Source organism: Bos indicus, chromosome 11, assembly GCF_029378745.1.
Source record: "Bos indicus isolate NIAB-ARS_2022 breed Sahiwal x Tharparkar chromosome 11, NIAB-ARS_B.indTharparkar_mat_pri_1.0, whole genome shotgun sequence".
Lineage (NCBI taxonomy): Eukaryota > Metazoa > Chordata > Mammalia > Artiodactyla > Bovidae > Bos > Bos indicus.
The window spans coordinates 30,462,445-30,475,676 of NC_091770.1; the positions used below are offsets into that span (position 1 = coordinate 30,462,445).

General features: G+C 43.7%; 1 protein-coding gene across 2 annotated transcripts in view; it reads left to right on the plus strand.

The window, feature by feature from the left end:
* The first annotated feature begins 5,791 nt into the window (after positions 1-5,791).
* Positions 5,792-13,232, plus strand: part of PPP1R21 (protein phosphatase 1 regulatory subunit 21) — a 77,698-nt gene continuing 70,257 nt past the window's right edge. Inside the window, exon 1 of one of the 2 annotated variants that reach the window (XM_070798615.1) lies at positions 5,792-5,991. In XM_070798615.1, the coding sequence (XP_070654716.1) occupies positions 5,935-5,991 (57 nt within the window). In that variant the 5' untranslated portion in view covers positions 5,792-5,934. Of the gene's footprint in view, positions 5,992-6,030; positions 6,315-13,232 lie in introns of those variants that run through there. The other variant, XM_070798616.1, reaches the window with a different exon arrangement.

A 13,232-nucleotide genomic window follows, 5' to 3' on the forward strand; every position in this document is an offset into this window, starting at 1 on the left:
GGGGTGGTCAGTCAGTCAGTTTAGTCGCTCAGTTGTGTCTGACTCTTTGCAACCCCATGAATTGCAGCACACCAGGCCTCCCTGTCTATCACCAACTCCCGGAGTTCACTCAGACTCACGTCCATCGAGTTGGTGATGCCATCCAGCCATCTCATCCTCTGTCGTTGCCTTCTCCTCCTCCCCCCAATCCCTCCCAGCATCAGAGTCTTTTCCGATGAGTCAACTCTTCGCATGAGGTGGCCAAAGTACTAGAGTTTCAGCTTTAGCACCATCCCTTCATAGATTGTTCTAATATAAGGCCCTCAGTGAATCAGGCTTCTCTTTGTTCATACTCTTTACAATTGACCTTCCTCCTCCTTCTATCAAGAGGCAGTGTGTATTTCTCCAGTCCCTTCAATCTAGTCAACCAGACTGATGATCTGGCCATGTGATTTGCTTTGATCAATAGGATGTGGCAGCGGTGAGGTACAAATTCTAGAACCTAGACCTTAGGAAGGCTCAAGACTCGGCTCTTTGCCCTTTTGGAACATGAAGTGGGGAGGTCACAGCAACTAGAGTATGTAAAGCCTTAGTAGCATGGTAAGGAATATGGACTTTGTTCCCAGTGCTCTGTGGGTTCTTGAAGGTTTTAATAAGAATGTTATGCTTCAGAATATCACACTGCATGCTCTGTGGAGGAAAGATTTCAGCAGGGCAAGGATGGAAGAAGGGTGACCAGTTGGAAGGTTTTTTAAGGCATCTAGACAAGAGATGGTAGCAATGGAGGTAAGAAACAGTGGACAATGAATTGGCTTGGGAAGAAAATAGTGAATAACAGTCTTCTTTCTACAAATGCAAGGCTACATAAATACATATAGAATAAAGTTATAAACTTTAGAAAACCTAACAGGTTAATGTATATAAATCTGGATGTTGTATGTGACCATTTCCTCCAGTAAGACTGGCGACAGAGAAAACCAGAGGGAAAAAAACAATTATGAAGCAAAAGCACAGAGTGGAACAGGGGTGTGAGACATGAGGTCTGAGCAGTAAAATGTTACTACTTCCCACCTGCACATCCCCTACCTCCTGGACCTTGCCCTTGGGTTAAGTGAGAGACCTCTGGGTAGACCAGCCCCACCCCTTCCCTTTAGACAGCTCTAAAGGTATCTGTTTTATGAAGGTACAAGTCCAGATAAATACCAAGGAACACGACGTACCCTTTGGCAACCTGACACCTAATCTAGGACTCATTCACTTTATTTGAACTAAATATTAAGGGTTTCCTACATGTGGACACTTAACCTAAGGGACAAAAATACATTCTGCAGTGAAGGTTGAAGGACTTGGTTCCAGTTTTGCTCTGTCAGTGTGTTTCATGTGACTTGGGCAAGATGCGTCAGGGCTCTGCGCTAATTCGGTTATTCTTCTTTCTTGCTGTGACGGAAATAGGCAAAGCGTAAGAGTTTGGTCAAATGAAAAAGTTACAAAATTTCAAGCCCAGAATTCTGATTTTTAGTAGAGCTCCTCAAAGTTACAAATCTTCAGATTTCACCTCACTGATTACTCTTTACAAAATACAAACTTTGGTGCTAACTGCTCAGGAAGACTCGTGAGAAGGAAAGTTCTTTTCTTTTCTTATTCCCTCCCCACTTTTTAAAATTTCCCTGTGTAGCATGACATACATTTTCTGACTGGATTAACATAATAAATATTAACAAAGACAATACGTCATCATAAAAGATTCATAAATTGCTTTCTTTAATCCTTTCCTTATGTCCACTCATATAAACACTCTTTGTTGTCCATTACCTCAATAATTATGTGTGGTGACTGGCCGCAGGAATGTGAAACCAGGCCAGAGAAAATCTTTACTTAGCTTTTGGAATGACTGTATGGGGAGGTGCTAGTGGGGGTAGCTGAGCTCCCAGTGTCACTCTAAGAGCTGCTGCGCATAGCAGGTTTTGAAGCAGAATGGGTGGAGCTTTGAAGCTTGAAGGAAGTTCTTGATTTTCAGATGTATGCAAGGACAGAGAACGCATGACTCTACTGTACCATGAAATGATGTTTACTCAGAGACTGACAATATCATCTAACTAACCCAGTGTCAAGTCTGGTCATTGTCCATATGACCAAAGGAAGTTCCACACTGCTCTCAATGTATACATAACTGATTCCCTTTATTTGCAGAGTAGTACTCTATAAAATCATCACATCCACTGAATTAGTGAAGAGCATGGCTCCTAGGGAAAACACAGGGATAGGATCATGACAGCCTCTGGTCACACTTTTGTCAACCAAACAACATATAACCTAGTTTTCGGTGTGTTTCTATTTAAAGGCAACTTACTTAATATATATTGTTGATTCACTAACACTGAACTAATGGCCAACAACTCTGAACTTGAGCTCTGCAGCTCCTGTTTTCTTCCTGCTGTTCTCTGAGCTACCCACACATACTTCTAGGAAAGTACTCCTTTGGAGCCAAGATAGTTTGAGTCAGTTCCTGACACCTGCAACTGAAAAAAATTTCTAAAACAGTATGCTGTTAAATGTTTTAACAATCATCACAGTGTTTGCATATTTGTAGTAATTCCAAGTGATCTTCATTTATGCCACTCCCTACAAGTATATCATGGTTAGAAGTTGAGAACCATCACTGGCAAGCATATGAGTTAACAGAAAAATTCTAAAATTTTGTTATTGTGAAATGTAACACCCATACAAAAAAGGTGCACACACAAAAAATGTACCTCATGAGGAATTAACACAAAGTTAACACCTTTGTAACTATCACACATAAATAGAACATTGCCAATACTACCTGAAGCCCATCTCACGGCCTCTTCCAGTACTTATCATCCTCTTCCACCCGAAAACAGTAAAGCTCCCGACTTTTATGGCTATCACTCTTAATTTTCTTTCTAGTTTTAATACTTAGGCATGCATCCTGAATCTTATAGTTGAATTCTGCCATTTTTGAATGATATATAAATGAAGTTATATAGTATATTTTGGGGGAAATTTGGTTTCTCTTGTTCTGTATTATTTTTTGAGATTCATCCAGTAGTTAATTGTAGTTGTAGTTCAGCTTTTTTTCATTGCTATTTAGTATTCCATGATACCAATATACAATTATTTCTAGTAACTATTCATTGATAAGCTTTTTTGGCTATTATGAATAATACTGCTATGAATATTCTTGGTGAATACATGCACACATGTTTTGAGTATATACATGAGAAGAATTGTTGGATCCTGAATATGTATCTTTTCAGGTGAGTGGATAATACCAAGCTCTTTCCTAAGTGTCTCTTCCAGGTTATATTCCTACCAACATTTAAATTTTTATTTTATTTTTGGGGGGTGTTGGGTCTTCATTGCTGCGCATGGGCTTTCCCTGGTTGTGGAGAGTGGGGGCTGCCCTCTAGTTGAGGTGGGTAATCTTGTCGTGGTGGTGGCTTCTCATAGTGTACAGCACAGGCTCAAAGCTGCAGTAGCTGCAGCATGTGGGCTCAGTAGCTGCAGCTTACAGGCCCTAGACCATGGGCTTCAGTAGTTGGCACATGGGATTAGTTGCTTCATGGCATATGGGATCTTCCCAGACAAGGGATCTAACCCATGTCCCCTGCACTGGCAGGTGGATTCCTACCCATTGCACCACTAGGGAAGGCTCTCATCAATATGTTATGACAGTTTCTCATTTTATATTCTCATTCACTCTTCTCAATCTTTTAAATATTAGCCGTTTGTGTGGGTGTGTATGGCATTTCACTGTGGTTTTAATTTCACTTCCTCCTGGTTGCTAATGAAACTTAACACCCCTTTGCACGTTTAATGGCCCATTTGTGTATTTTCCTTTGTGAATTGCCTGTTGGAAGTCCCTTGCTCATTTTTCTATCTGGTTGCTGGTCTTTTTTCTTATTGATTTGTAAGAGCTCTTTATATATCTGGATAAGGGACACCTTTGTTTGATATATATATTGCAAATGCCTTTTCAGTCACTTAATGGTGTCTTTTGAGGAAGAGATTCTGCAATGTGCTCGATTTAGCAGTCGGGATTTGAAAACAATTTTTTTGCAACTGACAGAACGGCTAGATTAAGCAGTGGAAATATAAATTTCTCAGGTCAGTACATAGGCTCTCTAACCAAAGTTGCATATTCTTTCTTTGGAATGTTAGTTCTGAAATAGCATTTTATTTTTAAATAATTGAAACTTCCATTACAGTACAAACTACAGAAATACACTTAACAATATTTAATTCTGCCGCTTGGTGGTGCCATGGAAAACTAATAATAATAATTTAAAAAATTCTGCAAGTTTGCTGGATAGTAGGGCTTGGCTGTCAACTGAAAAGTATAAACAACATTTTTAAAAGTTTGTAATCCTTTCCTTACATTACAGTGGCTGAAAAGTGCATATACCAGCTTATGCTTTCACTTTAAAATTCCAGGCATACTCAGAGTCGAATGTCAAACAGGAAAATAGGAGGTGTTTTTTTAATCATGGAAAATATCAAACGTTCTAAAATAACAATATAACTAACATCCCTTTTCCTATTACCTGGATAATAAATGTTAACTTCCAGTCACATTCACTTGAAAAAATTAAATAAAAATAAAATTTATGCTTCTTTGTTCTTTTTCATTCCCCTTTCTTCGTTTTCTCACTAGAGGCAATCACAAGCCAGAATTAGATGTGTATCCTTCCAGTTCTTGTTTCTCTATTTTTAGTACATGTTCATGTGTCCATGAGCAGCACAAATGTTGCTTTATATTCTTCAAATGTATCTTTTCATGCTGTAGTATACTGCAATTTGCTTTTTACAAACAGTGTTTTGTCATGTTGATAGAGATTCATGCAGATATATACAGATCTAGGTTATTAGTTTTGTTAAACTGCAGTGCTGTAATTTATGGCAACCAAGTATCCTAAATTATTTATTCCTCTATGAACATTTCAATGTTGCAATAAATGCAATGCTTAGAATATCTAACATATAATACGTCCTCAAAACATATTTAATGAGCAAAGCGGCATAAAGTATTTCAGGCAGACTACTATTTGCTTCAATTGTCCAGTTACATGTCGTTAACGTCCACCCTATCTGCTTGCGTGGCAGGGATCATTCCCTGAAATTTCCTAAAAGCTTTTTACCCAATTCTCTGAGAAAACGCTCTGATGCAGTGCCAGTGTGGGGGCAGGGCTGGGCGGGTGGAATGGGTAGAGAATGGACACAAAGACATCTCAACGTCAAAATATAAGACAAAGGTTTGTCTGGAGCAGAACAGGGTGAAGTAGCGCGCGTTATAAAATTGGGGGAAAGTTTATAATGCAGGCCATGTCCGGTGCTACCATATCCGGATAGCAGGTAGCGGAATACAGAGGTCTTTCTCTCCGAGCACCTTCTGAAAGATGTAACCATCAAACGACAGACAGTTGCCATGGGAACCAGTGGGGGGGGACAGTGTGTTCGACCAGAATTCTTGATGCGCTTAGAATGTTTCTTCTTCCGGTCCTCGATTCTTCGCACCACCGCCCCTCTCCGCCGTCCCCCGCCCATTCTGTGGGCTCTTATCATTTTCTTCCCCTTTTAATGCTCTCCTTCCCTGTTCTGGGTCGCCATCTTGGACCATGCGTCAAGATGGCGCCCCTTGCCCCCTCCAGAGGCAGAGCCCACGGGCGCCAGAGATTCTGCGCGCGTACGTGCTCGGGCGCGGGAGGGTGGGGCGGTGATGTCAGACGTCGCCCCGCCCACGGTGGTCGCTCCACCCCTGGCCCCACTCCTCCTTCCTCTCACCCGGAGAACCCGGAAGTGGAGGAGGAGGCGCGGCGGCGGTGGCAGAGCGGGCAGGAGCTGGTGGAGCCATACCCGGCAGCGTGTCTGGGGTTGGGGGCGGGGGGTGGGGCTGAGTGGCCTGGGCAGTCTGGCCTGGACAGGGCGGGGGAGGCCATGGCCTCGGCAGAGTTGCAGGGGAAGTACCAGAAGCTGGCTCAGGAGTACTCTAAGGTACCCGTCGTATGCGGGGAGTAGGGGGTCCCCGGTCCTGCGGCCTCGGGTTGCCTTGGCAGCGACTTGTCGGGACAGAGGGAGAAGGCGGAGGGGGCATGCGAGCGCGCCCCTCCTGTCTCCTCCGCCTTCTGTATCCACCATTACCGCGCTTCCACCTGCAGTTCCCAGGAGATGGGGCCGGGCGGTGTCTGGTCGGTGTGCGTTTCTGCGGGAAGGAGCAGGAGTTTGATTCTTCCTTCTCACTGAACTAGCGGGCATGGACAGGGATGTCAGAAATCCTGGCTTCCGCCTCTGGTGCTGGTCGGGAGGGGCAGGGAAAGGTGAGGACCATCGCTTTCCTGCTGCTTCCTCAATTTTCCCAGCCCGGCGATGGGAAGGATCAAGCTTTCTCCTTTCCCACAGGAATGATGTGAGGATAAAGAGATTTATCTGCCTCCCCCCCACCCCCCACAATTAAATCTGAAGTGTAAATAGAGTCATGCGTGTAAACTACTTCACCAGAGATAGGTGGTTACGAATGGATTCAGTGCTTTGGAAAGACGTTGTCTGAAAATGATTTTGAAAGCTGGAGTGCTAGGGCTGTGTCCTTTTCTCTTTTTCTTGGGTCACCTGGAGTGGGGCAGAGCACCCAGAAGATGCTCAGAACATGTTGAATTAAGCAAAATAGTGACCTTTCCCTTTGTCATATTTATGGCATCAGTCTTTTAACTGATGGGACCCTTTTCTTGGAAAAGGGCGGTGCTGCTTTTCTGTGTAGTGTGGTTCTGCCTCAAGAATATTCTAATGAAGTTCTAAAAGCAGAATCTTGCATCTTTGGAAATAGATTCAGTAGTCATTAAACTTGGTTTTCGGTGATCTTGGCATTCAAGGGAGCATGGGGAAGCTTAGACTCTTTTTTACTTTGGAGAAACTGAGACACGCTTTAAAAAATTTCATATAACGGATATGCACCAAGGTGAAATGCATTGTTTTGTGAAAAATAAAACCTGTGCCTAAACATACACATTTAAGTCCTCACAATCACATGGAAGCCTTTTGAGATACTGTTATTCCAGTGGTGCTACTATTGGCAAGAGCTTCCCCAGTAGCTCAGAAGGTAAAGAATCCACCTGCAAAGTGGGAGGCCTGGGTTGGGAAGATCCCCTGGAGGAGGGCATGGCAAACCACTCCAGTATTCTTCCCTGGAGAATCCCCATGGACAGAGGAGCCTGGTGGGCTACAGCCCAAGGGGTCGCAAAGAGTAGGACAGACTGAGCATCTAAGCACGACCATTGGCAAAACTTCTGCATTTCCATTTGAATTTGTCTCTAAGAGCCTCTGGCAAGATGTTAGCGATGGCAAGTTTTTATTCTCTGAAGGCATTTTTTGTTTGTTTGAAAGGTCCAGAAATTATTTGGAACAAATCCATGTGATGAAGTGTGGTGGGTAGAGGATGGCAGTCCAGACACTTGGCTTTCCTATTTTGGGGTGAAAATGTTTCATGAGTATAAAGTAAGGGGATTGATTTTCTTTTCCAGATAGTAAACAAGCTCAGAAGGCAATTCCAAATGGCAGAAGAGAGTTCCAGAAATATTTTGAGCAGTGACCACACTGCTGAAATAACAGCCTCCCAAAAGTAGTGGAAACTTTGAAAAGATTTTATTCTTTTGGCTATGTAAGCTCTTTTGTTTAGCAAACAGTTATATGCCACCTGTGAACAGTCCCAGGCCTCATTGAGTGAGGCAGAGTTCCACCTTAAGGAGAACCCTTTAATAGAATATTCAAATGTTGTACATAAAATTAATACAAGACGACAAGTGTTAGACCAGTGGGCGCACAGAAGAAATGGCAGGTAAGAGTAGAAGTTACTCAGACTGGGGAGTAGCGGATAGGGAGGAAATGATGGATGGTAGTATTCCAGGCAAAGGAGACAGTCTCTGCTGACATGAAGACACGGTCAGATACATGACAGAGAGTGGTGAAGTATGGTTGGAGGGATAATTTGGACCCGATCATGAAGAGTTGTGGATGTCAAGTAAGAAATTTGAATTTTGAATAAATGGAATAGACACTAAAGGTTTTCAAATGGGAGAGTGACATTGCTTTTAGAAAGATAACTGGTAGCTATGAGGAAGATGGACTGAAATGGGGAAAGACTGGAGAAAAGGAGACCAGACTGCAGGCTTTTTGAATAGTATCAGGGAGAGTTACATAGGATTAAATAAAATTTGTGACTGTTTAGATGGAAAAGGCTTAAATTTAGGAATTATGGTTGACAAGTATGGTTTAGCTTATCTGTTTTTTGAGTGCCTGCTTTGCACGCAGCTGCAAACTTATGAAGAATATGGATGGAAGTGTCAGGGCACTCATCCTTGTGTCTCATTCATTCTGTGGGACGTGATGAATGAGGGAAGACTGAGAGTTGACCCTGAAATTAACGCATGGACTGCTCTGACAGAACACCGCTGCCAACTGGCAGAGGAGGGTGGGTCAGAAGGCACGCCAGTTTGCAGTGAAGGTTAGATGTAATCATAATATTATGGTTGGAAGGCATGCTGAGGCCATCTGATTCACATAGTAGGTTGAAGTAATGTTGGGGTCATTGTCGAAAATTTCTAGTGGAGGCAGACTGGCTGAAAGTCAGGACAAAGGCCAGAACTTTTAAAATAATTCCCCTAAACATGATAGTTGAACTTGGAGAGTTAATCACTTTAGGTAGATTCTTTGGGGAACACCTGTGGGAAGGCTGGGACAGTAGGAGATGCTAAGGGTACTGTAGGGGGTCTGCCAGCCTTGAAGTTGTCTCCCTGTTGGGCCAGACCATTTTTCATCCTTTTAACTGCATGTGATGGAAATTTCAGAATGTGAGAACAGGGATTGGTCAAAAGATTTCATGTGATTTTTGTTCCCTGTTGATTCTAGTGCCAAGCAATTTCTAGATAAGATTTGTGCTACCAGCTAAGCCTACTAACTTAGGGGTAAAGAATCCACCTGCAATGCAGGAGACGCAGTTTGATCCTTGCATCAGGAAGATTCCCCTGGAGAAGGGAATGGCTACCCACTCCAGTATTCTTTCCTGGAGAATCCCATGGACAGAGGAGCCTGGTGAGCTGCAGTCAATGGGGTTACAAGAGTCAGACTCAAGTGAGTGACCCAGCAAGCAGTATGCATGCTACCTTCAGCCCTGTGCCTATGGAAGGGGGTATTTTACCTTTTTGTTAGCTTTGTTTGTGGGCTGATGTTGAATTTCAGTTTTGTCTCCCTTTTTCCTTATTTAGGATACAAAGAAAAATGATGTCCTTTTAAGCTATAGAAGGAGGCCTAAATATCAAGAGAGCAGCAAGCATGATCCCTCAACCAATGACACTTGCAGAATCTTCTTGTTCTTATTTAATGCAGATCTCAGTCTGTGTGCCAGGAAGGGGCCCATTTCTCCCTTTATAACTTCTGTCATAATCTTTTTTGCCCCTGAGAAAGAGCAAAATCAGTCTGAGGAGCTTCCATTAAAAGAGACTGAGAGTTTCGTTAGATAAAAGATGAACCATGGAGGCTGAAGCAGATGACAATTTCTGAGGCAGACAGGTTGCTAAAACATAAAGTGTATGGAAAGGCCAGTTAAAGTGGAGGTTAAGACATTAGTGGTTTGGGCAATTAGGCAATCATTGTAGGCTTTTAAAATTTCTGGTTTAACAGTTTTGGGGCGGGGAAGGGGTTAGAAGCTGGTTTTCAGAGATTTATGAAGTTAATAGGTAATAGTTGGAGGCTGCCTCTTTGAGATGTGAGGGAGAGTTAATCAGGGCCTCATTTTGACTACACTGTTGACTTAAGAACCAGAGACCATTTCTTACTTGGTGTGTATCTTTCTGGAAAAGAGGCTGAGGGCACACAGTCCTGACCCATTTGATTTCAGTCTGCTTTCTCTGCACAGGCTTCTGCATTCTTGCCTGACACAATGTCCGTGTGGAAACAAGTGTCAAATCTAACCATCTTTCCATTGTTTGTGGTATCCTGGGTCAGTGGTTCAAAGCGTAGCCCTGGGATCAGCAGCATCAGTGTTGGGAATGGGGTGCATCTACCCTGGATTTACTGAATCTGAAACTGGTGGTCAGACCTGGGAATCTGTGTTGTAACAAACCTCTCCAGTGATTTGCGTGCACACCAGAGTTTGAGAACCACCAAGAAATGGTGTCAGTTTAGTAGCTTTTGCTCAGATAAAGGTAATCTTTTTAAAGCTCTTTTCAAAGCTGTAAAAACCAGTGGGAAAGCTGGATCCTATTTCTCTAATGGTTTACCTTGCAATTGATGCTTCTTGTAGTTATGAAGGAGATTGCCTTTGGAAACTTTTTAGATTGGTACTCTTAGATGTGCTCATTTTAGGAAAGGATCAGTTTTGCTTACCAGACAGCAGAGCTTGGCTGAATCTGATTGCTTCCTCTTGTAAAAGAAGTAAGACTCAGGAGCTGGACTAAAGTAAAATGGAGTATCAGTTTTTTTCTACCCTAGTGTATTGGGTTCACTACTAAAGGTGCTGTGCACTGGAGCTTTCCAGGAGAATGAAAATGTTCTGCATGTTTGCTGTCTGGTAGGGAATCCACTAGCACGTGGGGCTGTTGAGTACTTGAGACGTGGCTAGCTCAGCTGAGGAACTGAATTTTGGATTTTATTTAAGTCATTTAAGTTTATTTTTTATTTTATTTTTGATTGCATCAGATCTTAGTTGCAGCACGCAGGCTCCTCTTTGCACCTCATAGGCTTTTCTCTAATTGTGGCATGGGGGATCCCAGTTCCCCAACCAGGGATTGAACCCATGTCCCTTGCACTGGAAGGTGGATTTCCATCCACTGGATCACCAGGGAAGTCCCAGTAATTTAAGTTTTAATAGGAACATGTGGCTATGGACCACCTTGCTGAACTGTGCTAGGTTAGCCCCTAGATCAGGGCATCGCAAACGTAAATATCCGTGTGACTCACCTGAGAGGTGAAAGGGGTAGTCACTCAGTCATGTCTGATTCTTTGCCATTCCATGGACTGTAGCTCACTAGGCTCCTCTGTCCATGAAATCCTCCAGGTAAGAATACTGCTGTGGGTTGCCATGCCCTTCTCCAGGGAATCTTTCTGACCCAGGGATTGAACCTGGGTCTCTTGCATTGCAGGCAGATTCTTTACCATCTGAGCCATCAGGGAAGCACCATGTTAAACTGCAGATTCTGGTTCAGTAGGTCTGGGGTGGGGCCTAGATTCTGCTCCCAGGTGATCCTGCTACAGCTGTCCCTAGACCACACTTTGAATAGCAAGGCCTTAGAGAGTCAAGGGGTATCCTACTCTTAATTCAGCTGAATTGCCAAGCAGTCACTGATGAGGCAGACTGCAGAGTTGGGGTGGGGGTTTTGTCCTACTGAATTTCCCTACACGCAGGGAAATTCAGTAGGGACAAGAGAAAGAGTTTTGTTTGAAGGCAGGTCTGAAAGGAGGTTTTCTTCCCAACTCAGTGACAAAAGGATCTCAACCTTTAGTACACAGTATGTAGCCCACAGTTACTTTATGCTTTTCCAGGGCGAGGAGCAAGTTAGTAGGTGGAGAGAAAGACTGAGTGGTATTCCCACAGCTGTAGAATACCTAAAATGTTACAACTGGGAGTTTTTTAAAGGCTCATCCAGGCTAGAGACACTGAAACTGGTCTGCTGGTGACTTAAGTATTCTGAAATCAGGGTTTTTGGTGAGGCTTAGGAATGGGCTTCAGGTTGTCTGCTGCATACATTATTTTGTAATAGAGAAAAGCTAGATGTCTAAAGATGTGTTTTATAGGGTTGTAAAACATGTATAAGGGCTTCCCAGATGGCACTGTGATAAAGAACCTGCCTGCCAATGCAGGAAATGCAGGTTTGATGCCTAGGTCAGGGAGATCCCCCGGAGGAGGAAATGGCAACCCACTCCGGTATTCTTGCCTGAAAAATTCCATGGACAGAGAGGCCTGGCAGGCTATAGTCCATGGGGTCACAAAGAGCTGGACTGAGCACGCATGAAAACATGTATAAACGTCAGAAGGCCCATTGTATGGAAGCAGTTATGTAAGAGTGAACACAGTCTTGCTGAGGATTAGATGAGAAATAGCATATAAGCTATTCATCTCTTTCCCCACAAACTCTTCTAGTAGTTTGTGATAGAACATAGTAAATCTCTAATCTTGGGCCAGTTATTCTACCACACATTGGCAGAGCGGCATGAGAGAGATCGTAGGTGACTCACCCCACTCTCTGTGTCCCTGGAGAAACAGCTTTGTGGTAAGTCTGACTGAAGCCGGGCTGATCCAGAAGCAGAGTCACACAGAGTAGTCCGTGCACTGGTTGTCAGAGAGGTAGGCTCAGGACTTTTGAAGGTGCTGGGTGTCCAATAGGACCATGAGGTTCAAATCGTTTGGAGAAGGGCTTTAAAGAGGGACTGTTGAAGTAATGATGGTCTCTTGTAGAATGCATTGCATTTATTGTTTATTTTTGGCTGTGTTGGGTCTTAGTTGCAGCATGCAGGCTCTTCTTGCAGCATGAGGGCTTCTCTCTAATTGCAGCACCCATGGCTTAGTTGCCCCCACGGCATGCGGGATCTTAGTTCCTTGACCAGGGTTTGAACCTGTGTCTCCTGCACTAGTGGGTAGGTTCTTGACCACTGAGCCACCAGGAAAGTCCCTACGAAGGGTTACATTTAGACACCTTATAGTTACATTAGTGGTCCTCAACCTTTTTGGTACCAGGGATCAATTTTGTGGAAGACAGGTTTTCCACAGACTGGCAGAGGGGAGGGGTGGTCTCAGGATGATTCAAGCATATTACATCTATTGTGCACTTTGTTTCTATTATTATTACATTGTGATATATAATGAAGTAATTATATAGCTCACCGTAATGCAGAATCAGTGGGAGCCCAGAACTTGTTTTCCTACAACTAGATGGTCCCATCTGGGGGTGTTGGGAGGGCAATGGGCAACAGCTGTAAATATACCCACAACTTCACTCCCTCGCATGCAGCTCACTCCCTGCTGTGTGGCCTGGTTCCTGCTGCTGCTGCTGCTGCTAAATCGCTTCAGTCGTGTTCGACTCTGTGCGACCCCAGAGACGGCAGCCCATCAGGCTCCCCTGTCCCTGGGATTCTCCAGGCAAGAACACTGGAGTGGGTTGCCATTTCCTTCTCCAATGCGTGAAAGTGAAAAGTGAAAGTAAAGTCGCTCAGTTGTGTCCGACTCTTAGCGACCCCATGGACTGCAGCCT